The sequence below is a fragment of the Amphiprion ocellaris genome, chromosome 9, assembly GCF_022539595.1.
Source record: "Amphiprion ocellaris isolate individual 3 ecotype Okinawa chromosome 9, ASM2253959v1, whole genome shotgun sequence".
NCBI classification, from domain to species: domain Eukaryota; kingdom Metazoa; phylum Chordata; class Actinopteri; family Pomacentridae; genus Amphiprion; species Amphiprion ocellaris.
The window spans coordinates 5438300-5465636 of NC_072774.1; the positions used below are offsets into that span (position 1 = coordinate 5438300).

At 39.0% G+C, this 27337-nt stretch overlaps 1 protein-coding gene across 5 annotated transcripts in view; it reads left to right on the forward strand.

The window, feature by feature from the left end:
- virma (vir like m6A methyltransferase associated) overlaps nt 1-27337 on the forward strand; it is a 30305-nt gene that overhangs the window by 2198 nt on the left and 770 nt on the right. For 2 of the 5 annotated variants that reach the window (XM_023262587.2, XM_023262588.2), the window contains exons 3-25: nt 1938-2024; nt 4706-4754; nt 4835-4997; nt 5126-5245; nt 7279-7530; nt 9617-10347; nt 11632-11769; nt 11845-12071; nt 13276-13803; nt 14696-14850; nt 16171-16253; nt 16763-16856; nt 17243-17631; nt 17716-17871; nt 19453-19688; nt 19772-20021; nt 21196-21413; nt 21524-21656; nt 22831-22971; nt 23060-23214; nt 23450-23546; nt 25216-25382; nt 25480-25829. In XM_023262587.2, the coding sequence (XP_023118355.2) occupies nt 1938-2024; nt 4706-4754; nt 4835-4997; nt 5126-5245; nt 7279-7530; nt 9617-10347; nt 11632-11769; nt 11845-12071; nt 13276-13803; nt 14696-14850; nt 16171-16253; nt 16763-16856; nt 17243-17631; nt 17716-17871; nt 19453-19688; nt 19772-20021; nt 21196-21413; nt 21524-21656; nt 22831-22971; nt 23060-23214; nt 23450-23546; nt 25216-25382; nt 25480-25829 (4919 nt within the window). Of the gene's footprint in view, nt 1-1937; nt 2025-4705; nt 4755-4834; nt 4998-5125; nt 5246-7278; nt 7531-9616; nt 10348-11631; nt 12072-13275; nt 13804-14695; nt 14851-16170; nt 16254-16762; nt 16857-17242; nt 17632-17715; nt 17872-19452; nt 19689-19771; nt 20022-21195; nt 21414-21523; nt 21657-22830; nt 22972-23059; nt 23215-23449; nt 23547-25215; nt 25383-25479; nt 25830-27337 lie in introns of all 5 variants that reach the window. The other 3 variants (XM_023262585.2, XM_023262586.2, XM_023262589.2) reach the window with 2 other exon arrangements.

A 27337-nucleotide genomic window follows, 5' to 3' on the forward strand; every position in this document is an offset into this window, starting at 1 on the left:
TACATGAATGGACTCAAGAATGCAGAGACTTCTTTGTGCAGAGATGGACGACTTGGATGAAGTCCTCTGCAATGTATATCATTTTATATGGTAGTATTGATAAATGTTCTGATAAAGGACATTTTCCAGAAATCACTTGAAAAAATGGCCTTCAGTATTGTTTTTGCCGACAGTTCTGCCATAAAATCTACTTTTATTATGCCTGCAATGTTATGTAAACCTATGTCATTTAGGTTTTAATCAAATTACATGTTTCAGTATTGAGATGACAAGTAGTGGTGATGGTGTTTCTTATACTAACAGAGAGAGGACAAAGCTCGTCCAGTACAAAACCTGCTTTGTCTATGACATCAGTAATAAACATATAATTGAATTTTACACATTTTCAGTCATGTCAACAGTACTTGAACTCTCTTACCTACTTATAGTTAGATTTTAGGAGCACCCTTGTATCAACACGTTGAACTCTAAATAGTGTCTGGACGTTTTTTTGTCCTTGTCTTATTTTTCACTGCAATATAAAGTCCTGCCCCACATAGAGAAAAACACAACTATGGCAAGAAGGAGAGAAAACTCAAAAATGTCTTCTGTACAATATAAGAAATGTATTATGCCACAAACCATAAAAAATAACTTCAATAGTTTAATTCTTTATTTTAAAAAAATTTGAAAAATACAACAAAAAAAACATTTTTCCAAGTGCCCACAGATGTTACTAGTATTGGGAAAAAATGATGACTGTACAAATTTTTGACATTGTACCTTTTAATTTTAAATTTGTTAACATTTTTGCCTCCTCTTTGCTCTATGTAACCACAGCCTGCAGTTCAGCCGAAAAGTCCCTTAATTTTTGTTATGTGACTGTTGCTCACAGATGAGTCATCAATGGCCTCTCAGTTGCGTTGCTAAGCACAGAATTTTTAGATTTTACTCCACCAAGGAGGTGGAGCCTCAGCGGAGTTATGCGATGATCGGCGTTGGTTTGTCTGTGTGTTTATCTGTTAGCAACATTACTTAGAAATTAACTAACGGATTTGGATGGAATTTTCAGGGAAGGTCAGAAATGACACAAGGACCATCTCATTAGATTTTAGCAGTGATGCAGCTTATAGTCTGGATCTATGGATTTGTTAAAGATTTCTGTATCATTGAGAGATAGCGGCATGGCGTCACTATAACTATTACAACAAGTGAACACTACGTCAGCTGCTTGCTGACGATCACATGATTGTGATCCTACTACATATCGACCCCTGCAGACTTATCGGGACTTATTCGTTGGAAATGGTACAAGGAACAATTGAATAAATTATGGGGGTGTTTCCGAGACTCATCAATCCACGCTGTGCACTACATATTTAGGTCACGCGATTTGGTATCCGTACATAACGTACACATGCATAACACATACCTGTGCTCAACGCCAGGTCATTTTTATTAAAGATTTCATCCGTCGGAAATGATACAAAAACTGAGCAGCCTTGCCGGAGTACTGCGCTCTCTGAGTGCTTTTCTTGTTTACATAATCTGATTATTGCTAGTGGTTTATTTTTGGTAATTAAAAAAAAAATCTGACATGTAGAATTCAATGATTTTGTTGAAATATCACAATTTTAAGCTTTAATTTGGTTAATTCTCCTGATTGAACTGCACGTTGTATATAATTAGTTGTAGGACTGTCTGAAAATTGAAAATGAGGTGATTCTTGCTGTGTTTCCAGTTTCCTGCTCTGTTAAATGTTGTACTTTAGGGGATTTTTTTTAAGGATAACGTGCATTTTAAAGCTGTCGGCAGGTTTTGGGATTCAGGGTATTAAATGAGCATTAAATTGTGCAGTTGTACCAAATAACATGAGTGTGTATTAATACGCTGCACTCTTACGTTGACGTGAAACTTATCGTGATTGTCTCATTACTGTTGTGTTTCTGTGCTTCCAGGGAGACTTCTCCTCACGCCTTCCAGTTGGAGCTATTCTTCAATAATGTCACCAAACCCAACAACCCCACCTTCCACAGACTGGGCAGGTCAGAATTATTTTCACTCGTTTCCTTTCTTTAAACCTCTGTGTCTCCTCTCCATTTTTCTTGGTGAGATCCTAAAAGTGCTTAAGATACAGAAGTCTGTCTCACCTGTAGAACCAGCCACAGTAGCATCTAAGACCTGTTCTCATTGGCCTGGCGTACACCCACCCATGTTCAGGTGTCTTTGTTCCCAATGCTGGCTAACTGGTCTCTCCTGAAACCCAACCCCACCCATAATGTAGCTGAAAGTGACACAAAAACATAGAGGTCTTGGTGAAATGGAGGAGTCGTGGAATGTTTGAGTCAAGCATTTTTATTCTAACCTCATAATAGCAGAGGTGTGCACAGTAGCACCAGAGCGTAAACTCGTATTTAGAGGAGCCCATTGTGTCAGAGTTATTGACGTTTGCAAATATGACACACCCGAGTTATTATCTCTGCTGGGAAAGTTGGGAGGAGATTTGTCTATCCTGTGTGATGGCTGCTGAAATGTCCTTCAAATGTTATAAATAGACGTGACCTAAACATTTTTCTTACTCAGATTACCATAATAAAACTTTAAAGTTTATATATTTGTTGTACGGGATGTTTTTTTTTTGCCGTTTATTTGCGTTCATGGCATTTTGCATTCTTGTGGCAGAAAATATAACATCGGACGCCAAATTAGAGGACATCACAATTAAATTAATTGTAATTAACACCAACGTTTTTGATTGTTAACTCGTTGTCTGATTGAGCCAATTTTCATGTCAACCAGTTGTGACCAGTTTAGCCAAAGACTAAGTGTTTCATTTGAATAATTTATAGAGGTGGAGAGTTGCCATTAACCCTCTGAATTCCAAACAGTTTCTGGGTGTTTTTTTCACTACAATATAAAACCCTGCACCTCTGTGGAAACAGCACAACCATGGCTAGAAGGAGAACGAAATCAAATTGTTCCATCTGCAATATGACACAGTTGTAATGGCATAAATCATAAAAAATGGAAAAAACTAAAGTTGAATTTCTTTTATTATTTATTTCACATAAATATGGAAGAAACCAGGACTCAACATGTCCAAGATTTTTCTCTCACAGGTGTTGCCAATATTGGGGAAAAAATAATGGCTTAAGAAACTGTAAATATTTTACTATATACATTTTTACAACCACTGCAGACTTGATGTTTTTAACTCTACTCTGCAAATGAACTCTGTGAAGCTGTTTTACCATGCAGAATGTATCTTCCAACAACTTGCTCCTCTGTTTACTGTTTTTGAGCCATGCTGAATGAATTTTATTGAAATATGTTATATTTTATCAGTGTCTCTAATTATTTTCCCTACTCATCTCCTCTCTCCTTTGTGCAAACACAGCCTGCAGTTCATACAAAAACTTGTACAATTTTTTCTACATGACTGTTGGTTACACCTGAGTCTCTAATGACTTAATGGTTACACAAGGAGCCCAGATTTTTAAAATTTTTTTACAGAATCTGTTTAGTGCAAATGGTTAATTTTTGATGATTTAAAAAAATATATGTATTTAGAGTAAAGTGATTTTGTCAGCTATCATGATTTACAGCTTAGTTTTAACAACCTCTACATAAATAGGCACCTTTCAGACAATTGTACATCAACTCTACAAAGATGTTTCACCATGCTGAATGTATCTTCCAACAACTTGCTCCTCTATTTACTGTTTTGGAGCCATGCTGCATTTATTTTATTGATTCAATATGTTTTATTTTCCTCTCTGCCTGCAGTTCAGCTAAAGAAAATGCAGAATCTTTGCCATGTGATTTCTCTAGTTTAACAGAATTTTTCATTTTTACAGAATCTCTTTTGTGCAAATACATTATTTCTGGCGTATTTTTTAAAATGAGAGGTGTAAAATTCAGTAATTTTGATGAAATACAAGTCTGGATTTAGTTGTTTTTCTTGACAGAGTTGCACATTTCAAACAGTTGTTAAAGGACAGTTGGGAAGCTGCAAAACCAATGATTCCCTCTGTTTTTACAGTTTCTGGCACTCTTGTTTTTTCAGGATAGCATGTTTTTGGGGTTCAGCGGGTTAATTGTGTATTGGATAAGATCTCAGATGAAAGGAACACCCTTAGGTGCCTTGTTTTGTCATAGCAACAAGACAGACTAAAACACTGTGGGTATCTTGGCTTGACAAATGACAAACAATTAATACATCTTCAGAACGGCTCTTTACTATCCCGAATTGTCATTAGCGAATCTCTTGAAGTTGTCCTGAATTTCACATGAACTCTCTAATTTTACGGTTTCTGGCTCTGATGAATAATCTAATTATGGTCAATTCTTTTCAAGCTAACACGCCTTTCAAACCTGTTGGGTTTTTTGGCATTTAGAAGGTTCTTTCACAAGAAAAAGAATAATTTTGAGCCCTTCACAGGTCCTGACTTGCACATTGGAACCAGTGACGTAGACTTCTACTGGTGTTTTTTTAAACGGGGGGTTTATGTGCTTTGTTAGACAGACAGAGGGAGTTCTTTTTTTTCAATAATTACACTGCAATTATGTGATAAAGTGGTTTATCTCAGACTAACAGATAGTAGCTAACCTCACATGCTATTTTCTAAAAATAACAAAAATGCTCAAATACAGGATTATTTCAGCTTCGGTGGGTTTGTATTTGCTGTGTTGTTTTAATCCGTCCTGTCTTGCTTTCTGCCCACAGTCTGGAGTATGATGAGAACAAGTCCATCGTGTTCAGACCCAGCGGGAAGGTAAACAGCTGTTAACAAACTAGATGATTGTTGTTTTTTCCTGTTGATTTGTGAATAACTGAGTCGGTTCCTGTGTGCAGGTGAACACAGACGGCCTGGTGCTGCGTGGCTGGTACACCAGTCTGACGGTGGCAGTTTATGGGACAGCAGAGCGTTCGCACGGACATGACCAGGACTCGCCGCCTCCTCCTCCACCTCCACCTCCTCAGCAGCCGAGTGGGCTCAAGAGGATCGTTAAACAGGGTGGGCAACGTAAAGATGAAACTTCACACCAGCTTCCTAAACGCGGAACCTCCTCCGAACAGGACATCTCGTCTTTTCCTAGTTTCTAAAATCCTAAATCTGTTGCTGTCAATGTTTGTGTTTTTAAGATTGGGAGAAAGATGACCACTACAACGGCAGCCCACCCAGACCAGCACCCAGAGGGCCTCGTACTCCACCTGGACCTCCACCTCCAGATGATGATGAGGAGGAGCAGGTCCCAATGACGGGTCAGAACCGAACTTCTGTTTGATGCTTAACCCTGTTCAGCAATGACAGTGATGCTGCTGCTAGGTCGATAATCTCCCAGTTATTAAATATGAAATTGGTGATTTATGGTGATTAATTTTCAAAGCTGGAGAGAAAATTCTCCACCAATCACACTACAGTTTTTTTCTTCAGTGTCACTATAAATTACAGTATTTTTGAAGTTGCATTTATTCAGATTTTATTTTAAATAGTTTTCACTATGACAGATTACATATCCTGAATAAGTCTCTGTATTCTGATTTTAAAAGAGTACCAAAATTAATGAAAACACATCTTCTAGCTATTGAAGAAAACATATTAAGACTCCGAACCCCGTGCAGTTAGTTTTTTTAATATAAAGTCCTGCACCTCTGTTTATACAGCATAACCATAGCTAGAAGTAGAGACAACTTAACAAAGTTATCATGCCATAAATTAGACAAAAAGTCTTCATTTTAAAATATTATTTATTTCAAAATGAATTATATTATTTTACAAAAGTAAAAAAAAAAAAATCAGATCAATATGTACAGTATTTTTCTAAGTGCCCGATATTAGGAAAATAATATTTAATATTCTTTAATATTTACAACTTTTGTGTTTTTTTTTCACTACTCTGCATATTTATGAAGATGTTTCACCATGCTGAATGTTTCTTCCAACAACTTCCTGCTCTGTTTAACATTTTAAGCCATGCTGCATTTATTTTAACCCTTTAGAGGGCTCTCATTGAAATACTTTGAAATTCAAAATTTCAACCCTACAGTGTTATTGGAGGACATAATACTTTTTTGCTTTTGTGGCATTTTTAAAAAATGTTTAATTTTTAAGTTGAAATTTAAGGTCAATAAAGTTACCATATATGCTTCCTTGGCTGTTAGTGTTAAAAAAAAAAACCACACATTCCAAGAAATGTATATATCATCACTTAGCACAACTACTCAACCGTAAAATGTGTGAGTTTTGTCAACTAATCATGGTTAGTTTTGACGTTTCGACCGCAAATATGGAAGAGGACCGAGCTGCAAGTCCGTCTTTTTCCAACTTGGGAGAAAAGAGAAAGTTTGATACGTTCCTCTGCTGATTGGTCAAATGCCACGATGTAGTGTGTTGTAATGTAGAGTGATCTTTGCTGATTGGTTGATCAGGTGTCTTTTATTTTGCTCCTAATCTCTCTAATTTGTTTCTATACTTGTTTCCTCTCTGCTCTGTTTAAACACAGCCTGCAGTTCAGCCGAAAAGTCCCTGAATTTTTGTGGCCTGACTGTCAGTCGCCACCGAATCAGTCACATCTTCGCAGTTGTACGAGGAGCGCAGAATTTTATTTTCTTTTTTAAGAGAATCTGGTGCACAGGGTTTATTTTTGGCAGATTTTTAAATGATATACATAGAATGAAGCAATTTTAATTGAAATGTCTTAATTTTAGGCTTAGATTTGGTTATTTCGTTATTTCAAGTGCTGTCCCAAAGTTGCAAATCTGATGATCAGACTGTGATAAATTAGATTGTTTTGGCAATTTTATTGAATTTTTTAAATAATAGTTTGCCTTTCCAACGTGCTTGCGGGTTTTTGGATTGAGTGGGTTCAAATATGCATAAACTGCATGATCTCTGAACTGTTTTGCGTAATTAAGGTCAATAGTTTGTAGATAAATTCATAGTTTTCAAGATCAAGATTCCTTTATTGTCATTTTCCAAAGTATCTGCACACATAGTAAAAATGGAAAAACCTTCCTCACCAGTGCAATTAAAACTGCAAAATAAGAAAAAAACAATCAGATAGATTAATAAAAACAGTAACAAATAAAATCACGTAGTGGATAAAATTTAACAGATAAGAATGATATAAAATGTGTGTACTGTACATGATGGAGATCATTTTAGATAGATCACAACAGGTTATTGTAGTCACTGTAAAAACTGCAGCAGGTTAACATACTTTTCATATTAATACGTATTGAATCTTTTCTGAACTTTGTGTCTTTGCATGTGTTTCATGTTGTTGTTTCTGCAGTGGGCGTGATCAAAGACGAGGCGTGCGAAGGCCGTGACGACTACCTGGAAGCAGTTTCGCCGGAAAGATCGCTGCCGGCCGACGAAATCTACTCAGACGCCGAACAGGAGGAAGAGGGCGATGAGGAGGAGGAAGAGGAGGAGCAGGAGGAGGAAGAAGATGCCCGGACGGAGGGCAGCGCACCGGAGGAGGAGGAAGAAGAAGAGGAGGAGGAGGATGAGGGTGAGGACGAGGAAGAGGAGATGGAGGAAGGTAGGGGAGTTCTTATGTGAGAGTAGGGCAGTCTGCAATCCCAAATGGACTCTCGGCCCTGAAGCCCTTTGATAGTAGAACGTGGCGGGACGTTGCCGGGGGCCACAGCGTCCATTTGGGACTGAGTTGGAGAGAGTGTGTGCTCTGGCATGCTGCGTCCATCTACAACCGCTGGATGCCGCAGACCGAAGGCTTATGTTTAACCTCCATAAGCTGTCGTGTGGAGCTCGACCTGGTGGCTGAGTGTGCGCTGTAGTCACGCCGTGCATGCCCACCTAACCCTGCATGTTTGGAGTGATGCTGCCATGTGGGTCTGTGAGTGTCTGTGTTCGAGAAAAAGGGACTTTTTAGTTGTGGCTGGCCTCCTCATTCTCACTCATTTTCACACACATTCTTCTGGAACAGTTGCTGGGTCAGTCTGTGTCAGTTAAGTTGAGAGATAAGATGTCCCTTTATTGATCCCACTGTGGGGAAATTTGCAATGTTACAGCAGCAGAGACAGTGCAAACATTTATGATGTATAAAATAAAAGTAGACCAAAATATATATATAGCCAAGCCCGTAATTATTCATACCCCTAGGAAATTTTGACTTCAAGTTACTTTTATTCAACCGAGTTTTTTTTTTTGTATTTTTTGATTGGAGACACAGGTGTTTCCCAAAAGATAATACGATGATGTACAAGAGGCATGATTGTGGAAAAAATTATTTCTCAGGTTTTATTTACATTTAAAAGTAACTTTAAGTCAAAATTTGCTAGGGGTATGAATAAATTTGGTAGTGTCTGCCACTGCGTAGGAGGCGTTTTGGAAGATTTTGTAAATTGCAGCATCAGAAAACAACCTGTGTTACATTTTCTCAAAATGGCGTCAGTCTCCCTCTATGCCACCTACTACAACAAGTAAATTAAAAGAATAAGAAACGCTGAGATGTGAATAAACATGATGCATTTATGGTAAAGAGTGCAGCCAAAAAAATGACTTCAAACAGAGGATTTACAGTCGAGCAACTTTTGAACGATAGTGTATGTTGCTGCCCTGTCTAAGATTTTGTTAAAATTCAGGACATGTGAAAGTAGCGATCAAATTTCACTCCACTCCACACTAATCCCTCACTGCTCACTCCAAGAAAAGAAAAAAGGTGCACACGTACCGTATCTTCATCTTAGCTTTAACTTTAACCACTACAAATTAAACTGGAGATCACCAGATTTCCTTAGTTCTTTCCCACATTGTGCACTGAGCTCATGATGTGAACGATACCAGAACGAAATTGGAGCAGGACGATTATTGAAAAAACTCTGTCTTTTTCAGTGATTCGCTTTTAACTCTGTCCAAAATTCGCTCACATGCTCTTTCAGTCTTCACAAATGTGTCTATTGGGGCCAGAATCTAAGTTCTATGCAACATTTTGACTGAATTGTGAGAATTTCCTTTTTTTTCTCCCGCGCTTTTTGAAATTCTTCAATTTAGTTGTTTTTAAAGTCTGAGTCGAGTCATTTTGAGGGTTCAGTATTATCAAAAATAAAACTCCCAGAGCCTTGAAATTTTGTGAGAACACAGATAAAATGTTTCCAGCCGATCTGAAGGAATAAATGGTTCCATTAGATGGTAAAAGTGCAAAAAATCTAATGAAGGTGATAGAAACCTTGGAAAATTCCTGTGTGCAAATATATAGAAATAGAATATATAGATGTATTCTTGTTTTCATTACAGGTTTTTTTGGGTACTTGTTTCATTTTTTTATCTGTCAGTTTTTAAAGATTTAGCTGCTGCTGGAGCTGATCCATTTTCTCAATCTGCCGGAAACACCAAATTTCATGGCTGTGGGAGTTATATTTCTTTAGATAATGAACCCTTAAAGCAGTGAAAACATTCAAAATTCTTAAAATTCTGCCAAAATATTTTACAGAACTTAGTTTGGGCCCCAAATAACAAAAACATAAACTCTGATTCACAAATTCTGAGACGGTGGAGCAGCACCGCTATCTAAAATGACACTGACTGACCCAGACAATGTTAGAAGCGTTTTAATTATTTAATTCACAGTTGATAAATTTTGTCAAATCTTTCTTCCGCTCCACTAGGTGATGATGGTTATGAGCAGATTTCCAGCGATGAGGACGACCTGGACAACGGTAGCTTCAAGCTGCCCTCCTTCGACATGGACTACACTCCTGAGGACCTCGCGTCCGTCCCCCCTGTCCAGTACGACCCGTATGAACGAGAACTCAGACCCCTGCTCTACTTCACTCCTCCATATAAGACTCGCTTCGACACCCAGTTTGAGAAGGCCACCGTGGACGAGCCCAGGGACGCTGGTGGAACAGAAGGAGCAGCAGCTTCAGAGGAGGCTGAGGCTGTTACTCACCTGAAAGAACTGCTGGCTAGTATCGGCGACGACAGAGACGCCCGCTGGGTCACTGCACTGGAAGAAGCACCTGGACTCCTGACCAAAGGGTTGGCTTATTTATTGAAGCAGGGAGAGGCAGAGATGGAGGACCATGTTAAAGTTTTAGTGCAGTGGACTCTCCAGGCTCTCAGTATGGAGGTAGCTCTCACTCAGCCCATTGCTCTAAACCTCAGGCAGCTAAAAGCTGGTGCGAAGTTGGCTTCATACCTGGCAGAGTGTCCACAGGGCCTCACGGTGCTGCTGCGTGAGGGGGCCCTGAGTGTGCTGCTGGAGCTGCTCCATGCAGACCACGTTTCCTCCACGCTGAAGCTGAGTATCCTGAGAGCTTTGGATGCTCTGATCAGCGCTCCTGCTGGGGTGGAGGCTTTCCTGCATGTAGGAGATTCAGAGAAGAGCGGCTATCAGGTTAGCAACATGAAGTATATGTAATATTGTTTTTCAGCATCAGACGTTTGTCTGTCAGTCTGTTATTCCGTCTGTGGGCAACATTTCTCAAAAACGGAATAACGGATTTGGCAAAAATGACACAAGGACCAAGTGATTCGATTTTGGCAGTGATGCGGCTTATAGTCTGGATCCACGGATTTATTAAAGATTTCTGTATCTTTGCGGGATAGCAGCACAGCGTCACTGTAACTATGACAACAAGCAAACACTATGTCAGCTGCCTGCTGACGATCACATGATTGTGATCCTACTACAGATCGACTGCTGCAGACTTATCGGGACATATCCATGAGAAGGGATACGACTGAGCAGCCTTGGCAGAGTACTGCGCTCTCTGAGTGCTTGCTTCTTTAAAAATGACAAAATTGCACCATTTTTCAATGACAGAAACTATAAAAACAATAAAAAAGCTTGCGTTTTTTTTAGCATTGTGATGGTCCTTGAATTAATCATGTGTGACCGTCAGAAAAAATACCTAAATCTAAGCTTTATTGAAATGTTACTGTATTCTACCTGTCTTATTCAAATATTCACCAAAAGTGAAAGAGTTATGTAAAATACAAAAAATTCTGAGCACGTTGACGCAACTGATAAGTTGTGTATAACTCAGCATGTGACAAAAATCAGGTGAATTTTCATTTGAACTGCAGGCAGTGTTTTCACAGAGCAGAGATGAGTCAAGTTTTAAACTAATTAAAGAGACTGAGAGGAATATGAATGAACTTGATTAATGAATAAATGCAGCATGGCTCAAAAATAGTAGAAGCAAGTTGTCTGCAAGTTGGAAGATACATTCAGCATGGTGAAACATCTTTCTAGAGTTGATGAGCAGAGGAATGGAAAAGTTTCTATAGTATGCAGAGTCACCATTTTCATGAATATTAATGCTTGTGTATGTGTTGTACGTGTTGAGTCCTGCTTTTAAAATTTTTGTAAACTTAAGAATCGTTAAATATTTCAATTTTATTTCTGCCTTTTCAAATTGAGACTTTATAGCTGTGTCGTACTGGACAGAAGACATGTCTTAGCTTTCTCCACTTCTGGTCATGATTGTTCTGTTTCTGTTGAGGTGGAGGACTTTATATTGCAGAGAAAAATGAACCCACAGTGAGGAAAAATAAGATAGGAGCAAAAACACCACAAGATGGTGACTAGGACTAGCTTAAATAAAAACTGAGTAGTTGGAGAATATATAATTTTTTCCTGAAGAAGATCAAACACTAAGCTTCATGTGCTTCACAGCGTCTGGTTCAGCTGTTTTTGCGTGAGGAAACCGTGAGGGTCATAACAGCTGGAAACGCCATATTACAGAAGAGCCACATGCATGAGGTGCTGGTGGACCTGCAAAATGCAGCAGCTGCATGGAGCGAACCACAGCAGGTAACAGCAAAACCCATTCATCCACAAACACTTCAAAGACTGAGGAGGCCTTTTAATGACCGACGTTATCCTCAGGAGGAGATGGAGGATGCTGAGAGCCCGATGGAGGAAGAACCATCTCTGAGCTCCCCTCCTGTGAGCGAGGCAGAGCTTGATAGGATGGCGGGTGTTTTGGAGGAGCTTCATCACCTGCTGGAGACGGCTCCTCACTGCATGGTGCAGCCGCCTGGAAAAGCCTTCCCCACCAGTGCTAGAATAACAGGACCACAGGAGAGGGACAACCCATACCCAACTCTGTACAGGTACATATTCACACACACATGACCTCAAACTTCACAGTGTGACATGAGATAATATAGGAGTTTATTAATCCTGAAGGAACTTCTTGTGCTAGATGTTGCTCACAAAAAAATACATGAGAATAACAGCAATAGGATGTGATACAAGTATGATACATTACCAAAAGAAAAAAATAAGTTTGCTAAAAGGAGATTAGACTAGAAAAGTAAGAAGTAATACTGGCAATGATACTGATTTAGTAAAATGATATTGCACATAATAATCATGAAATATTACACATGCTGATCAAATATTGCACATGAAAGTACAGTATTGAATATGACAATGAAATATTGCATCTTAAATTGAAATGTTGTACATTCTACTTACACATTGAATTGAAATATTATGCATGACAATGTAATATTTTAATACTATTTAATGTGTAATGAATATATGAAATGCAAATACAAAGATGTAAGTACAATATGTTATTAAAAATTATAATGTGCTAAAATTTGACTAGAATAGACAAGCAGTTTTTGTGTCAGCAATGCTTAATTAGTAAGTAATGTTGTAGCACGATGCTAATTAAATATTGGACATGGAAGTGAAATATTACACACGATAATAAAATTTAGCACATTAAAAGGAAATATTGCACTCGACAGAATTATTGCACATTATAATAACATATTGTTGCACATGAAATATGAAATGTTGCTCATGAAATTTAAACATTGCGGTGTAGAAATTCAGACAAGTTAAACCCACTTTTAACTAAGGATGCTGATGATTACTTGTTTATCGATTAACTGTTAATAATTCAGTCATTAAAGCTATATTAACGAGACGACAAAGGGAAAATATGTTGTAGATTACCTGTAGTACCTGCTTGTACCACCTTTTACTGTTTGACATTGTAGCAACGATAATGCAGTCAGACTTCCAGCAGTTCTGTTTTGGGAAGCAATGAACATTAAGGGAGCTTAGTGAATAAAGGGCCACCATGAGGAAGTCTTACGTGACCTATGACATTCTCAGTTTGCAGTCAAGATGAACGAGTTCAGCCAACATCACTGTGGTTTCAGTGGCTGATAATTTACGCCAGTGAGGCAGCTCATGTCATATGGAACAACCCAGTGGAGCAACTTCTGCCATTCAAAGCAGCTATAGCAGGAAACCTGCTTGTGACTCATTTGAATTTCTGTGTTTATCTTCTCTCAGGTACATGCATGCCTGTCATTTCTTGGAAAGCACGACGGCGGTGTTGTCGGCGGCGGCTGCAGCCGGTCACGTCGGTGTCACCCAAGCTGTCAGAGAGCTGCTCCGCTTCCTGTCCGTCACCCAGGCAGGCCTGCTCTTCCTCCTCGCCCAACCAACGCCCACCAACCTGCTGCTGCGTCTCCTGGCGTCGATGGCGGAGTCCGAGGCCGAGGAGAGCACGTTCACAGGAGGAGACGGAAGCGTCGCGGGGCCGGGGTTCGGCGAGGAAGGCTTCGGCGTTTGGCTGATGCAGGCGCTTCACGCTCTGCAGGGCGTTTCGGAGCTCATGAGCCATGTGGCTGCAGGAGGAGACGGCGGTGCAGGACTAGAGGAAGGTGACAACGCAGAGGTTCTGGGCATGCTCCACGCGCTCTACCTCATGACCTTCACGCAGACCGGTCGCAGTGCGGTGGCGCATGTTTTCAGCCTGGAGAACAACCTGTCCTGTCTGGTTACGCTGCTCCAGCACCACAGCAAGGATGGACAAGGGTACGGCTGTTTTATCTTCTGCTGTTTCTTTAGTCCCTTTTGTACTTTTGGATTTTTCTTTTCACTTTTCAACGTCAATATTGGTTCAAAAACATCACAGAGAGTAAAAGACAATCGCCTTTCTCATTCACTTTGGTCTATAATTTAATATCTATTACAAACTGAAATATTAAACCCAAATGATCAACGTTTATTGAGATCAAGACAGACTTTGTAACAGGTCAGATTAATAGTGATGCTAATGCAAAGCCAGGACAATAAATGCTGGGAACTTGCTGGAGTTATAGCTGTTTACATTTAGTAGCAGCAGGGCTCCAAATGGAAAATGTTTTTTTGTGTTTGTTTTTTTTTTTTGCTAATTAATGTATAACAGTTAATTGATTATTCATCGTTCACATGACTGACTATTAGTTAAAGAAATTGTGTTTTTCTGAATGAATCTGCAATATACGCTACTGTTCAAAAGTTTGGGGTCACTTAGACATGTCCTTAGTTTTGAAAGAAAAGCGTTTTTTTCAATGAAGACATCGTTAATGTGGTAAATGACTATTGTAGCTGGAAACAGCTGATTTTTAATGGAATATCTACATAGAGGTACAGAGGAACATTTCCAGCAACCATCACTCCTGTGTTCTAAAGCTACATTGTGTTAGCTAATGGTGTTGAAAGGCTCATTGATGATTAGAAAACCCTTGTGCAGTTATGTTAGCACATGGATAAAAGTGGGAGTTTTCATGGAAAACATGAAATTGCCTGGGTGACCCCAAACTTTTGAACAGTAGTGTATGTCTGAATGACAGACCCATGAAGCAGAAATGTTACAAATCCTGTCTCTTAAAAGGACTTATTTCTGTACTTTGATTTTATTTTTGTTTGTTTTTTTGTTTTGCAGTGAAGCCAAAGCTCGCAAAGCAGTAACTTATAACTACGCCTGCATGCTGGTGTTGCTGGTGGTGCAGACGTCTAATGAACTGAGGATGATGGAACAATATGCTGCTCCGCTGCTCACATTAGCCAAAGCAGACGACACCAATGCCAAGTTACAGGGTAAATATTATCATGTTACACTCATGTAATTGTACTAAATAAGAAAGTTGTAAGATTTAGTCATTTATAGTGTTTCATAATGACATTTTAGTCTCTTTCTTGTGTTTATACGGTTTACTTTAAAGGTACAGCTGTTGTCATCTCTGTCTGGATTTAGCTTTGAGAAGAGAAACTAAATAGTTGGAAAACAACATCATTTCTTTAGTGACCATCTAGAGGAAGCTTTCGATAGATCACATCATTAAACTTGGAGCTGACTCATTTCTTCTGAGCAACATCAGAATTTAGATGAAAAATAATGTTAGTTTACCGTTTTGTAAATGATAGCCGCTACCTGCTGGTTTGTTGTTTATCTCAGCTATTTTTTCTGCTTCTTTTTGTAATTTGTAGAGGAGTTAAGTTAATTTACTTTCAAGAACCACCTAATGACGTTGCTTCCTGTTACATTGTTACTGTATGTAAGGAGCTACTTAATTAAAAGGTCAAACTGATAAATCTACTGAACCAGACATGAGATGGAAGCTGCTGTTTGTGATTCCACAGATGCTGCAGCTCATTACAAAACACATAATTCAACCGTTTTGAACATTATTGTTTTGTTTTTGCTCGTCAACAAAAAATGCTAAAACATTTCAACAAACTTCTTGTCTTGAAATGTTTTTTTTTTTGTTATTTTAATGTAGTTTTCGTCATGAAAAATATGAATATCTTCTGTGTTGTTTCTGTGTGTGTTTCTGTTCTTTCAGAGCTCAGTAAATGGCTCAGTAACCATAGGGGAAAAAACTTAAAAGACTGTATTCAACATTGCAAAAGTAGCTTTCAGTGTAAAGATGCATCTTAAAAGAGAATTTCTTATTTCAATGACAAAAGTATTGCACAAATATTGACCAAACTCTTAAAAATGAGTACTGTTTAAGGAGGTTATCCCTCACACTGTAATTTCACTGGCAACCCAGATTATTCCTTATCTGCACCACAGAAACCCTACCCAGGAATTAGTCTGATTCTTCAACCCTGTGAGCATTTACAACCCCATCTTCATTTCAAATCTGGACCATATATAGCTCCTAACCTTTGTTCTAAACCTTATTAGGCAAGAACCCAAAAGTAGAGAACGTCACATTAAATGACTCATAATAATCAATGTCATCTTGGGGTTTTTTTTGAAGCCAAAGCAGCTGGTGTGAGGTATAGGTCATGTTTTATCATCACAACAGGAGCAAGAAACCATTTTGTTCCATCCTATGTTACTTTTTTTAGTTTTAATGCAGTTTGCATCCTGAAAAATATGAATATCTTTGGTGCGTTTTGTTCTTTCAGAGCTCAGTAAATGGCTGGAGCCTCTGGAGAAACTTCGCTTTGAGATTGGCAGCATTCCTGCCCTCATCGACTACATCAAGCAGGTACAGATCTCTCACTCAATATACATCATGCCGAATTAATGCGGCGTTTCACTGCGCGTTCACTTCTAATAAGTCTGAGCTTTCATCTTCCTATATTACCTGCAGACAGACCTAATAACTCCAGAATCCTTTTAATTCACTTAGCGATGTTTGGGCAGGAGCCAAAGATTTGTCTATAGCAGCTAATTGAGGGAGTCTATTAAGTGACTGAGTCAAGACTCACCCTGACCCCGTTTAATGAGTTGATATTTGAAGAGCAGATTCGATATATTACCTGAGGAAAACAGGCCAGCTGACAAGGTGACTCATTACTCTGATTCATAAACAGGAGTTATTTACACTGAGCTATATGTTCTGATCTGATGTACGTCAGAGCTTCCAGAAATATATCTTTGGAATGCAGAGCCAACAAGTCTGAACCTCTCCGCCATTTATCCGCTGTGGGGCTGTGAGCTATATGCAAATAAGTGCTGTATGTCACTCTGAACATGGTTTTCTTTTGACTGCAGAATGTGGAAAATGTGTTAACTGCTGAGGGAACCGGATTGGTCGCTGCTCTGAGGGTCCTCTGTCACATCGCCTCCCCGCCTCCAGCTATAGAAGGTAAAGACACCCAACAGTTGTTGGAAGATACATTCAGCATGGTGAAACGTCTTTCTGGAGTTGATGTACAGAGCGTTGAGCTTGTAGAGGTTGTAAAAATGTAAATATTAAAATATCTTTAGCATACAGAACCACCATCTTTTTCCAGTTTTGGTAGCACCTGTGAAAAATGATGTACACAGTGATTCCAAGCTTTCTCAATTTTTATAAATTGCAAGAAAGATATTTTTCTTTCTTTATGGTTAATAGCATTAGAACCGTTTCATACTGCACCAAACACGTCTTTGAATTCCCTCTGTCTCTATTCAAGGTTGTGCTGTTTCCATAGAGGCAACTGTTTTACCTTCATGGACACAGTTTTCACCGTATTGTCCTCCATTCTTCAGGTCAGCAGAAGGACCTGAAGTGGAGTCTTGCAGGCGTCCAGCTGTTCTCTGGTGAAGGTCTGGATACCTGTGTTCGAGTCCTTCAGAAGCTGTGCAGCGTCTTACTGCAGCCATGGCGCGTTCACGGACACATGGGCCCGACGCCGCAGCGCTGCATGATCCTCAGTATTTGCATCAGCACGCTGCGGCTGCTGCGCACCATGCTGACGGAGCTGCTCCGAGGGGGAGCCTTTCAGTTCAGGGACACTCGCGTCGCCAACGTTTTGGTGACGCTCCACATGATTGTGTGCTCCATTCCTGCATCTGGACGTCTGGACGGGGAGGAGACCAGAGTGCAGGCGCTCATCGTCGATGTGCTGCTCACCTTCACGCAGGGAGTCAATGAGGAGGTGGGTGATGAGTGAGAGTGTTTAAACAAGAAATGTGTGGTCATTTGTGGTCATTGTTGTGAGAAATGTTCGTGTCTGCTGCAGGTGACTCATACAGAAGAGACTCTGGCCAGTAACACATGGTCTCTGATGCTGAAGGAGGTGTTGAGTTCACTGCTAAAAGCTCCTGAAGGTTTGTTTTCTGGTCTGACGCTGCTGTCGGAGCTCCTGCCTCTTCCACTGCCGATGCAAAGCACTCAGGTAACTCACCGTCTGCTGTAGGTCAACAATCTGTCCTGCTCTCCCTTTGGCATTCTGATGACTCATGTCTCATTAGGGCTACAACTAATGATTATTTTCAATTATTTTCTCAATTAATCAGCTGTTGTTTGGTCTATAAAATGTCAGGAAATGGTGAAACATATGTCCCAGTGTTTCCTAAAATCCAAGATGACAAATCTCTTTATTTTGTCCAAACCCAATGATATTTTTATAATCATAGAAGTGGAAAGAAACCAGAAAACATCCACATTTAAGAAGCCACAGATGAAGCAATTTAAGCTTTTTTTTCTTAAGAAATTGCAAACAAAAAGAAAATAATTGATAAGTAATAGCTGCTGATTTTTAAAGGGTTGTCTAATAATCGATTCATTTTTGTAACTCTACTATAAAACACTATTTTTTAAAGTAACTATCTATACTATTCTTGTGCTTTTGCTGCAACGCATCCAATTTAAAGGTTTTTTTAAAAAATCTCACATTATCTTACATACACAAGTCAAAACACAAAGTAGACCAAAAACAATTAGTTGATAGAAAAACTACTCTGCAACAATGTCAGTGGTTACTTTATCATTTTAAGTATGTTTTTTTTTAACCACAAAAAGGAAAAAAATGAATTAGTTCACACTTGTTTGTCTATGTCTGTACTGAACAGACTAATTTTGGCTGTTGGACTGTTAGTTAGAAAAAAATCTTACTATTTCCTATTATTTGCTCAATTGAACGACTAGTTGTTTGGTCTACAAAATGTCACAAAATGGTGCAAGATGTTGATCAGCGTTTCCTAAAGTCCAAGATGACAAATGTCTTATTTTGCCCACAAAGCAAAGATATTCAGTCCACTGCAGGAGGAAAGAAACCAGAAAATATTCACATTTAAGAAGCCACAATGAAAGAAATTTAGGCTTTTTTTTCTCAAGAAATAGCTTTAAAAAAGCAAATAAATTGATAAGCAATAGTTTCTGATTATGAAAAGGTTATTCAATCGATTAATTTTTGTAGTTGTAGTATAAAACACAATTTTTGAAAATGACTATCTATGCTATTCCTGTACTTTAGCTTTTTAAAAAAAAAAAAAAAAAAAATCAGTATTTTATATATACAAGACAAAATGCAAAGTAGAGTAAAAACTGTTAATAGAAAAACTAATCTGCAACAATTTCACTGGTTAATTGATAATTTTATTATTTTTTTTACCACAAAAAGAGAAAAAAATTAAATAATTCTCACTTTAGTGTTAGTTGGAAAAATCTTATTATTTACTATTTTTTGCTCAATTGAACAACTAGTTGTTTGGTCAACAAAATGTCAGAAAATGGTGCAAAATGTTGTGCAAGTTCAAGATGAAAAATGTTTTATGTTGCCCACAGCTCAAAGATATACAGTCCACTGCAACAGGAAAGAAACCAGAAAATATTCACATTTAAGAAGCTGGAATAAGAGTTTTTTTTCTTACAAAAAATGTAAAAATCCACCAAAATTATTGAAATTGTTGGAAATAAATGTAATAATTGAAATTAATCAATGTAGCTCTAACAAGACACGTTCTTGTTTCTGTAGGTGATTTCAGTCCAAGATGTGGCCGTGGCCTTAAACACCAGGAAGCTGTGGAGCATGCACATCCGGGCGCAGTGGAAAGTGTTTTCCGAGGCTCTGCGTTGTGTTTGCGCCACCAGCTGCCCTCCTCTGCTGGCCATGCTGAGGAGAGTGTGTGTTCAGCTGGCAGACCTGTCCTCGCCCACCGCAACGCTCATCATGAAGACGCTGCTGGAGCTGCTGCTGGAGGAGCTGCAGCCGTGAGTCCACAGCACACAGCAGCACGGTGTTGGTGTTTGTCCTGTGAACTGTGTTGTAAGTGTGTGTGATGTGCTTGATGCAGGGCCGAGGGAAAAGGCGTCTGCTGGGGTCAAGTCCTGCGTCTGCTGTCTCTGATGGACGCTCTGGTGTCTCAGAGAGCCTGTAAGAGCGCAACGCTGCACTTGTTGTCGGGTTCGATTTCCGGAGACGAACAGCTGGCCGATCTGTTCCCGCTGCTTCTGTCTCTGTTGGTTCCTCCGACCGATCACTCCTTACAGCAGCAGCAATGCAGCGTTCTAGTGGGGACGATATTACAGTCACTGTGTGACCAGGTAAGAACACCATGCACATTTACGCCGTTTTTTATAATGTTCCTGACATATTTGTCCTCACTGTGGGCTCATTTTTCACTGCAATATAAGAAGGGGTTAGAAGCAGAGTGGTCTAACCCACAAAAAATTTGAACTGAGTTTTCTATCATTTCTGTAATATTTTGTAGTCTACATTTTAGTGGTCTAACCCACAACCCAAATATAGCGTTATAGTGGCGTTTCTGATCTTAGACCATTCAGGAAAACACAAAACTTTGAACCCATTTTTCTCAAAAACTAAGAAAGTGGGTTAGACCACTCTGCTTCCAAACCTTTCATAAAATCCTGCACCTCTATATAAACAACACAACCATGACTAGACGTAGAGAGAACTCAGAAATGTCTTCTGTGCAGCATGGCACAGTTGTAATGCCATAAGATCAAATTAAAAAATGGAAAAGTTTACTTTCTTTGAATATTGTTTTGTAAAAAAATTAAATCTAGAGTCAACACTTACAATATTATTCCAACAGTTGTGACCATTACTGGAAAACAATCCATGCTATAGTTATTTCCCACTTGGATTTTTTACAACCTCTTTAACTCAGAGCAGTTTTTCACTCTACCTCTGTTTTAAGATCAACCCTAGAAAGGTGTTTCACCATGCTGAATGTATCTTCCAACAACTCGCTCCTCTTAATACTGTTTTTAAGCCTTGCTGCATTTATTTTATTGATCTTGTATGTTTCATTTTTCATCTCTTAGTCTGTTTAATTAGTTTCCATGCTTGTGTCCTCTCTGTTCTATGTAAACACTGCCTGCAGTTCATATGAAAACCCCAGAATTTTTGTCACGTGACTATTGATCGCAGCTGAGTCAGTCATGGCTTCTCAGTTGCAACAAGCAGCTCAGAATTTTTTGTTTTTAGAGGAATTTGAATTGTACAATGGATGTATTTTTGGTACATTTTTGAATGAGACATGCACAAAAATGTGATTTTGCTGAAATATTGTGATTTTTAAGCTTAGTTTTGGTTGGTTTTCCTGATCAAATGCACATCCAACATTTTTACATCAAAAGCTGTCAAAACGTTTGAGAGTTTTTACAGTTTCTGGGTATGATAAATGGTGTAAATTTGGCATTGAACAGCGTTGAAAAAAACTGCCTAAAACTATCCACCTCTTGTCTTCTCCAGGACATTTCTCTGGTGGTGCCTCCGCCTGGTGAAGGATGTTTGTCGGAGGCTGAGCAGCTCGCCAATGCACTTCCTGGGCGAGAGATGATGTCATCAGTGTGCACCTCGCTGATGGAGGTTTTGGGGAATTCAGAAAGCAGCGTGCCGCTTCTCCTCACCTGCATCAGGACTCTGACCTTCCTCACAGAGCACGACTACGGACTGTACCACCTCAAAGTGTAAATGAATTTGCTCCCTGCTCCTCTCTTTGGTTTCGACCTGCTTCTGTTTCTACTACAGGTTCAACCCTTTTTTTTAACACTTTGATTTCACTTTATCTTTGTTTCAGAGCTCTGAAGAAACACGGTGCAAGTTTGTGCTCGCTGCTGAAGCGGTTGGTGTTTTCCTTCAACAAGGACTCGGCAGATCTGCTTTCAGCTCTGCTTGACTTCCTCAGGCAGATTGTCAACACAGAAACAATGGTGAGTGCAACATAGGTGTATATCAACATTTACATCAGGATAAGGTGAGGTAACTTGAGGCCGTTTTCAAGGGCAGCGAAAAACAAAAACACAAGAACACAATAAAAACTTAACACACAGATAAGACACTGGTTGGAAACAGAAACACCTCTAAAGAGACACTCATTGAAATGGATGAGCTGTAAAGTAGCAGTAAGTGATAAGAAATCCTGAAGATGTGCAACTACACAAGAAAAACAAGTACGCAGGGAATATGTAGAGGTAAATCATTACAGACTAAAGGAGCCTTAAACAGTAAAGCAAACAAACAAATGTCCTTAGAGATGGAGGAAACCATAAAAAGGAGCTGATAAGACGCTCTTAGATGTGTAAGGAAGAGAAAATTGCTTTAAGCAATGCAGATACTTGCAGATACCCTCTGAACTCCAAGCAGTTTCTAGCTGTTTGCTGGGCTCATTGCGATATAAAGTCCTTTATGTAAACAGAATAACCATGAAGAAAGAGAGAGAACTCAGACATTTCTTCTGTTCTGTATGAGAAAGTTAGAATCATAAAAAAGACACAAAAATTTGAAGTTGTTTTATTAGTTCTTTTGCAAAAATTGAATACAGCTGGACTTAGCATGTACAGCATTGTTCTCCAGATCACCATAGGAATGACCAATATTTGGAAAAAAGCAGCTCTACATATTATAGATACTTTCTTACTTAAATTTTTAATTTGTTTTCATGCCTGTCTACTCTCCTGTGTAAACGCTGCCTGCAGTCCTTCCTAGATAGTTTGAGAATTTTTGCCACATCACATTTGGTTGCAACTGAGTCAGTTTTGGTTTCTTTGTTGTGTTGTGTTGTGTATTTTTTGCTGGTTTTGTGTCCAGAATAATTCCAGATATTCAGATATATATTGAAATGAATGAATGGGACTCAGTACAACTACGTGCTGGCCTTTGAGGTTGTTGGTAAAATACAGTTTTGGAAGCATTTAGTTGCAAATTCCTTCTGTCTGTAAGTTTTTCTTTTTCAAAATTGTACCTGTGTTTGTATTAGTTATGCATCTGTGAAGTTATATTCTGCTTTTCTGACTCATCCTTCTGATTATTATTTCCTGTGTAAATTACGTGTCAGCTTTTTTCTGGTGCTAACTGGTCCTGATTCTGAACTTTCTTTTAATGCAGTGTGTTGAGGAGGGTCAAGGCTCCAGCGACGATTCCGCCTTCGTTCCTCCTCGGCTGCTGTCGGGCTCTGAGATGAAAGCTCTGCTGCAGTGGGAGGAGTCCGAGTCACATCCACTTCCTGCTTTAGAGAAGCAGATTACGGTAAAAATGATGCACACCTGTACAGGGTGTTGTTTTTCAAAATAAAAGTTAAATCTGCTATCAACTTACTGTGCTTGTGTGTCTGTAGAAGCTCTGTAAAGAAGACGAATCGCTGGAGACCATGTTGGACAATGTGATTGTTCTGAGGCAGACTTTAGAGACGGCCACTGATTCGCCTCCTGCAGCTGAAACTGAACCCACTCTGCCAGCTCCTGAGACACTGGGAGCCCAGTTTAACCACAGGTTCGGCCTCTGGGTGATAGAAAATCACATTGATCCAGATTTTTACTCTGCTTTCTCTGTATTTCTTTTTTTTTATTCATCCACTATTGTAGCCAAGGAAAATGACTTTTTAAATGACAAAACGATGGTGTAAAGGTAGATTTAAAGCTAGATTTAAACCTGTTCAGCTGAAATTTACCACATGAGCAGCAAAAAATGCATGAAACTTATTGTCTGGTGTGTTTTGAATCCACAGGACGGTGTTCATTCTGTCAGAAGCTCTGGATGAGCACCTGAAAGCTCTGTGGTTCTCTCCTTTCCAAACTGATGACATTGAAGCAGATCTCGACATGGTAAGAGTGTGCACACATATTTTCAGAAATCTCAGGAGCAAGTTTTGACGTCACAATTATGGCAAAAAATCTTATCCTGATTGTTTTGCTGAATATTTTATTATTTAGGCAGTAATCTTACTTTTTTTGGCTCCTCCGTTGCACTTTTGTGCCTGATCTTTTCTCTACTTATCAAAGTAAACTACCATTCTGATCTCCTGACAAATTCAAATAATAAATGATTGCCGTGTAATTATTGTATAGCTACAGCGATGCCCTAAAGGCAACATTATAGTTTGTACTTGTGGGAAAAGCAGGTTCAAACTAAGGTATGGTCCAAAACTGAGACACTGATCTACTGTGAATAAAGACATTTTCATGTTCAGACTTGGCCAGACTCCTGGCATTCATCTGATATCGTTAAAGTACGTTTTGTTCTTTTCTAAAATAGTTTGACCTTTTGAACCCCCAAAACTACAGGCAAGTTTGAAAGACATGTTACCTTTAAACAAAAATACAAATGAGAGAATTTACAGTTCTTGAATTTATCATGTGTGGCTTGTGGTTTCATCTGGAAATTTATACAAATCTAAGCTTAAAATGATGATATTTCTTTGAAATAACTTTAGTCTGTGTGGAAAAAGTGACCAAAAATACACTGTTTGCACCAGATTCTGTGAAGAAAAACGGAAAATTCTACATCCTTTAGGGAACTGAAAAGCTATGAGTGACTGAGAGGAAAATAAAACATGCTGGATCAATAAAATAAAACATGGGAACATGAAATGTTCATCCCCATAATGATGCAAAATTTGTAAGGGCATAAACTGGACAAAATGGTTGATAAAAACTGGAATTACTCCTAATTTGTCAAAAGGACCATTAAAGGAAAGTCAAACCTACTGGACAGTAAACAGAGGAGCAAATTGTTGAAAGATACATTCTGCGCAGTGAAATCTCTTTCTGAAGTATGTGTTTAGAGTACCTTGAAAAACAAAAAAATACTTAGTTTTGCATAAATGTAGAAATGTTTCAAATTTCCGACAGTCCTTGAACTATTCATATGTGACATGCGGTTCGGTAAACATCACCAAATCGGAGCCTAAAATTGCGATATTTCATCAAGTTCATGTTATTGTGCATGTCTTTAAAAATACTTAGCTTACTCCAACCACATTCTGTCAAAAAAAAAAATTTAATTACAGGCTGTGTTTATACAGAAAGGACACAAGTATGGAAGCAAATTAGAGTCAGAGAAGAAAATGAAACCTAGTGGATCAATAAAATAAATGCAGTGTGGCTCAAACAAGGAGCAAGTTGTTGGAAGATACATCCAGCACGGTGAAACATCTTTCTAGAGTTGATGAGCAGAGTAGAGAGAAAAATGCAGACCTTGTAGAGGTTGTACAAATATAAATCATAAAATATCTTTAGTATTGGTAACGCCTGTGGGCACTTAGGAAACTGTTGGATGTGCTGATTGTAAAACAAATAAAGAAATTCAGCTTTTCTTTTGTTATGATTTACTTAAAAGACATATTGAGTCCTCTCTTCTTCTAGAGATATTAGAAATGAGGCCACAGTGAGTAAAAATGAGACGGGAGCAAGCATTAGTTCCTTCCTTTTTGACTTTAAAGCAAATATGAAATACTGTATACATTAAGTCTGCGGCTGTTTGTTTGTGTGGCAGGTGAAGGTGGATCTGGTGGGTTTGGCTCAGGAATGTTGTCCAGAACTGGACCTGAAGGCCGAACTGGAGCGCTCCTTCCTCTCAGAACCGTCCTCTCCTGGTCACACCAAGGCTCCTAAAGGCTTCCGACTGGGAAAACACAAACACGAGACCTTCATTACATCCAGGTACACCTTCACTCCAAACTTCATTTCTTTTTAAACCTCACGGATGTTGAATCTTGGCTTTAAATCTTTTAAACTAATGTTGGTTTCGTGTCTGCAGCGGTAAATCCGACTACGTTGAACCCGCTAAAAGAGCTCACATCATGGCGGCTCCTCGCGGCCGTGGAGGTCGAGGAGGGTTTGGACAGAACATGTCCCGGCCCCACGACATCTTCCGCCTCCGCAAACAGAACACTTCCCGTCCTCCCAGCATGCACGTGGATGACTTTGTGGCGGCGGAGTTTAAAGACATTACCACCCCACTTGGACTGTTGCCCCCTAAACGCCCTCCAAAGAGCACCCCCAAACCTCCCACCAGAGGACTGTTCACCGGCAACAGAGGCAGAGCCACCTTCCACAGCCAGACTCGCTTTTTCACTCCACCGCAACCGAAAGGTGTCCTGCTGTCAGGTATGTACACACAGATACACACAACCCTTCCTGAAATTATCATAACTTGAAGGAAACTTTGTGTGGTTACATGACCACACATTGCCATATTAAAATCACTCCCGTTATACACTACTGCTCAAAAGTTAGGGGTCACCCAGACAATTTCACGTTTTCCATGAAAACTCACACTTTTATCCATGTGTTAACATAACTGCACAAGGGTTTTCTGATCATCAATGAGCCTTTCAACACCATTAACTAACACAATGTAGCATTAGAACACAGGAGTGATGGTTGCTGGAAATGTTCCTCTGTACCTCTATGGAGATATTCCATTAAAAGTCAGCTGTTTCCAGATAGAATAGTCATTTACCACATTAACAATGTCTACACTGGATTTCTGATTTGTTTAATGTCATCTTTATTGAAAAAAAACTGCTTTTCTTTCAAAAATAAGAACATTTCTAAGTGACCCCAAACTTTTGAACGGTAGTGTAAGTGTGTGGTTAAAAGACATTATTTTCCTCCATGCAACTTAGTTTGTTTTTGTACAAGTAAATACTGTTATTCAACTAAAAATCTGTTAAATGCAACAAAACATTATCATCATTCAGATGGATGTGCTTGGATAAAATATCTTGTTTTCATCTGAGATCAGTCTGAAATTATTTCACTCTTTTCTAGCTAAATGTTGGTCTCAAAGCTGTCTGAGATACAGCAGTAACTTAGTGGAGACTAGAAGCTTCTCTGTGCACAGCTGCCTGGTAGTGTCTGCCACTGCATAGGAGGCGTTTAGGAGGATTTTATGAATTACAGCGTCAGAAAACCAACCTGAAATGCTGAGATATGATTAAACATGATGCATTCGTGATACAGAGTGCAGCCAAAGTATGACTTGAAACAGAGGATTTACAGTCCGAGCATCAATGTTCCCAACTGAAAGTGTCATCAAGAAACTAATCCAGTAGTATGTAGAATACAGCCAAAGAAGACGTGTTTAAACTAACTTCAAGTCCCAGGTAATCTTTACGAAAAGGAACAAAACTTTTATCTGCAGCCTTTATTCCTGTGTGCAAGCGTTTATAGAATATGATAAAGAAATTGCACCTTGTTATGGGAACTGGCAAAAAAGGTAACGTTTAAAATGTGTTATTCAGAACCAAAAGGTACAGTGAAACATTTAGGTTGCACAGAAAAGACAAGTTAGGTGCACTAGACCAAGCTCTGTTTGTGTTTGGAAAAGACATGTTCTGAATGTTTCTGGTATCTAGTGTTTCTTGTCTTGTGTAATATATTTTTTCTTTAGCACATTTTACAGCACTTATCTGATAATTAATGCCAAAATTTAAGACTATTCATGCACTGAATATAATTAATACTGTTGAAAACGGTTTGAAAATTCAGTCTTGACCATGGAAACAGCCCACTTTCAAGCTTTTTCTAGTCATTTCTAACATATTGTATCAGTTAAATGATTTTTTTTTCAGTAATAGTTTATTTTTCATCTGATGGAATCAGCTGACAGT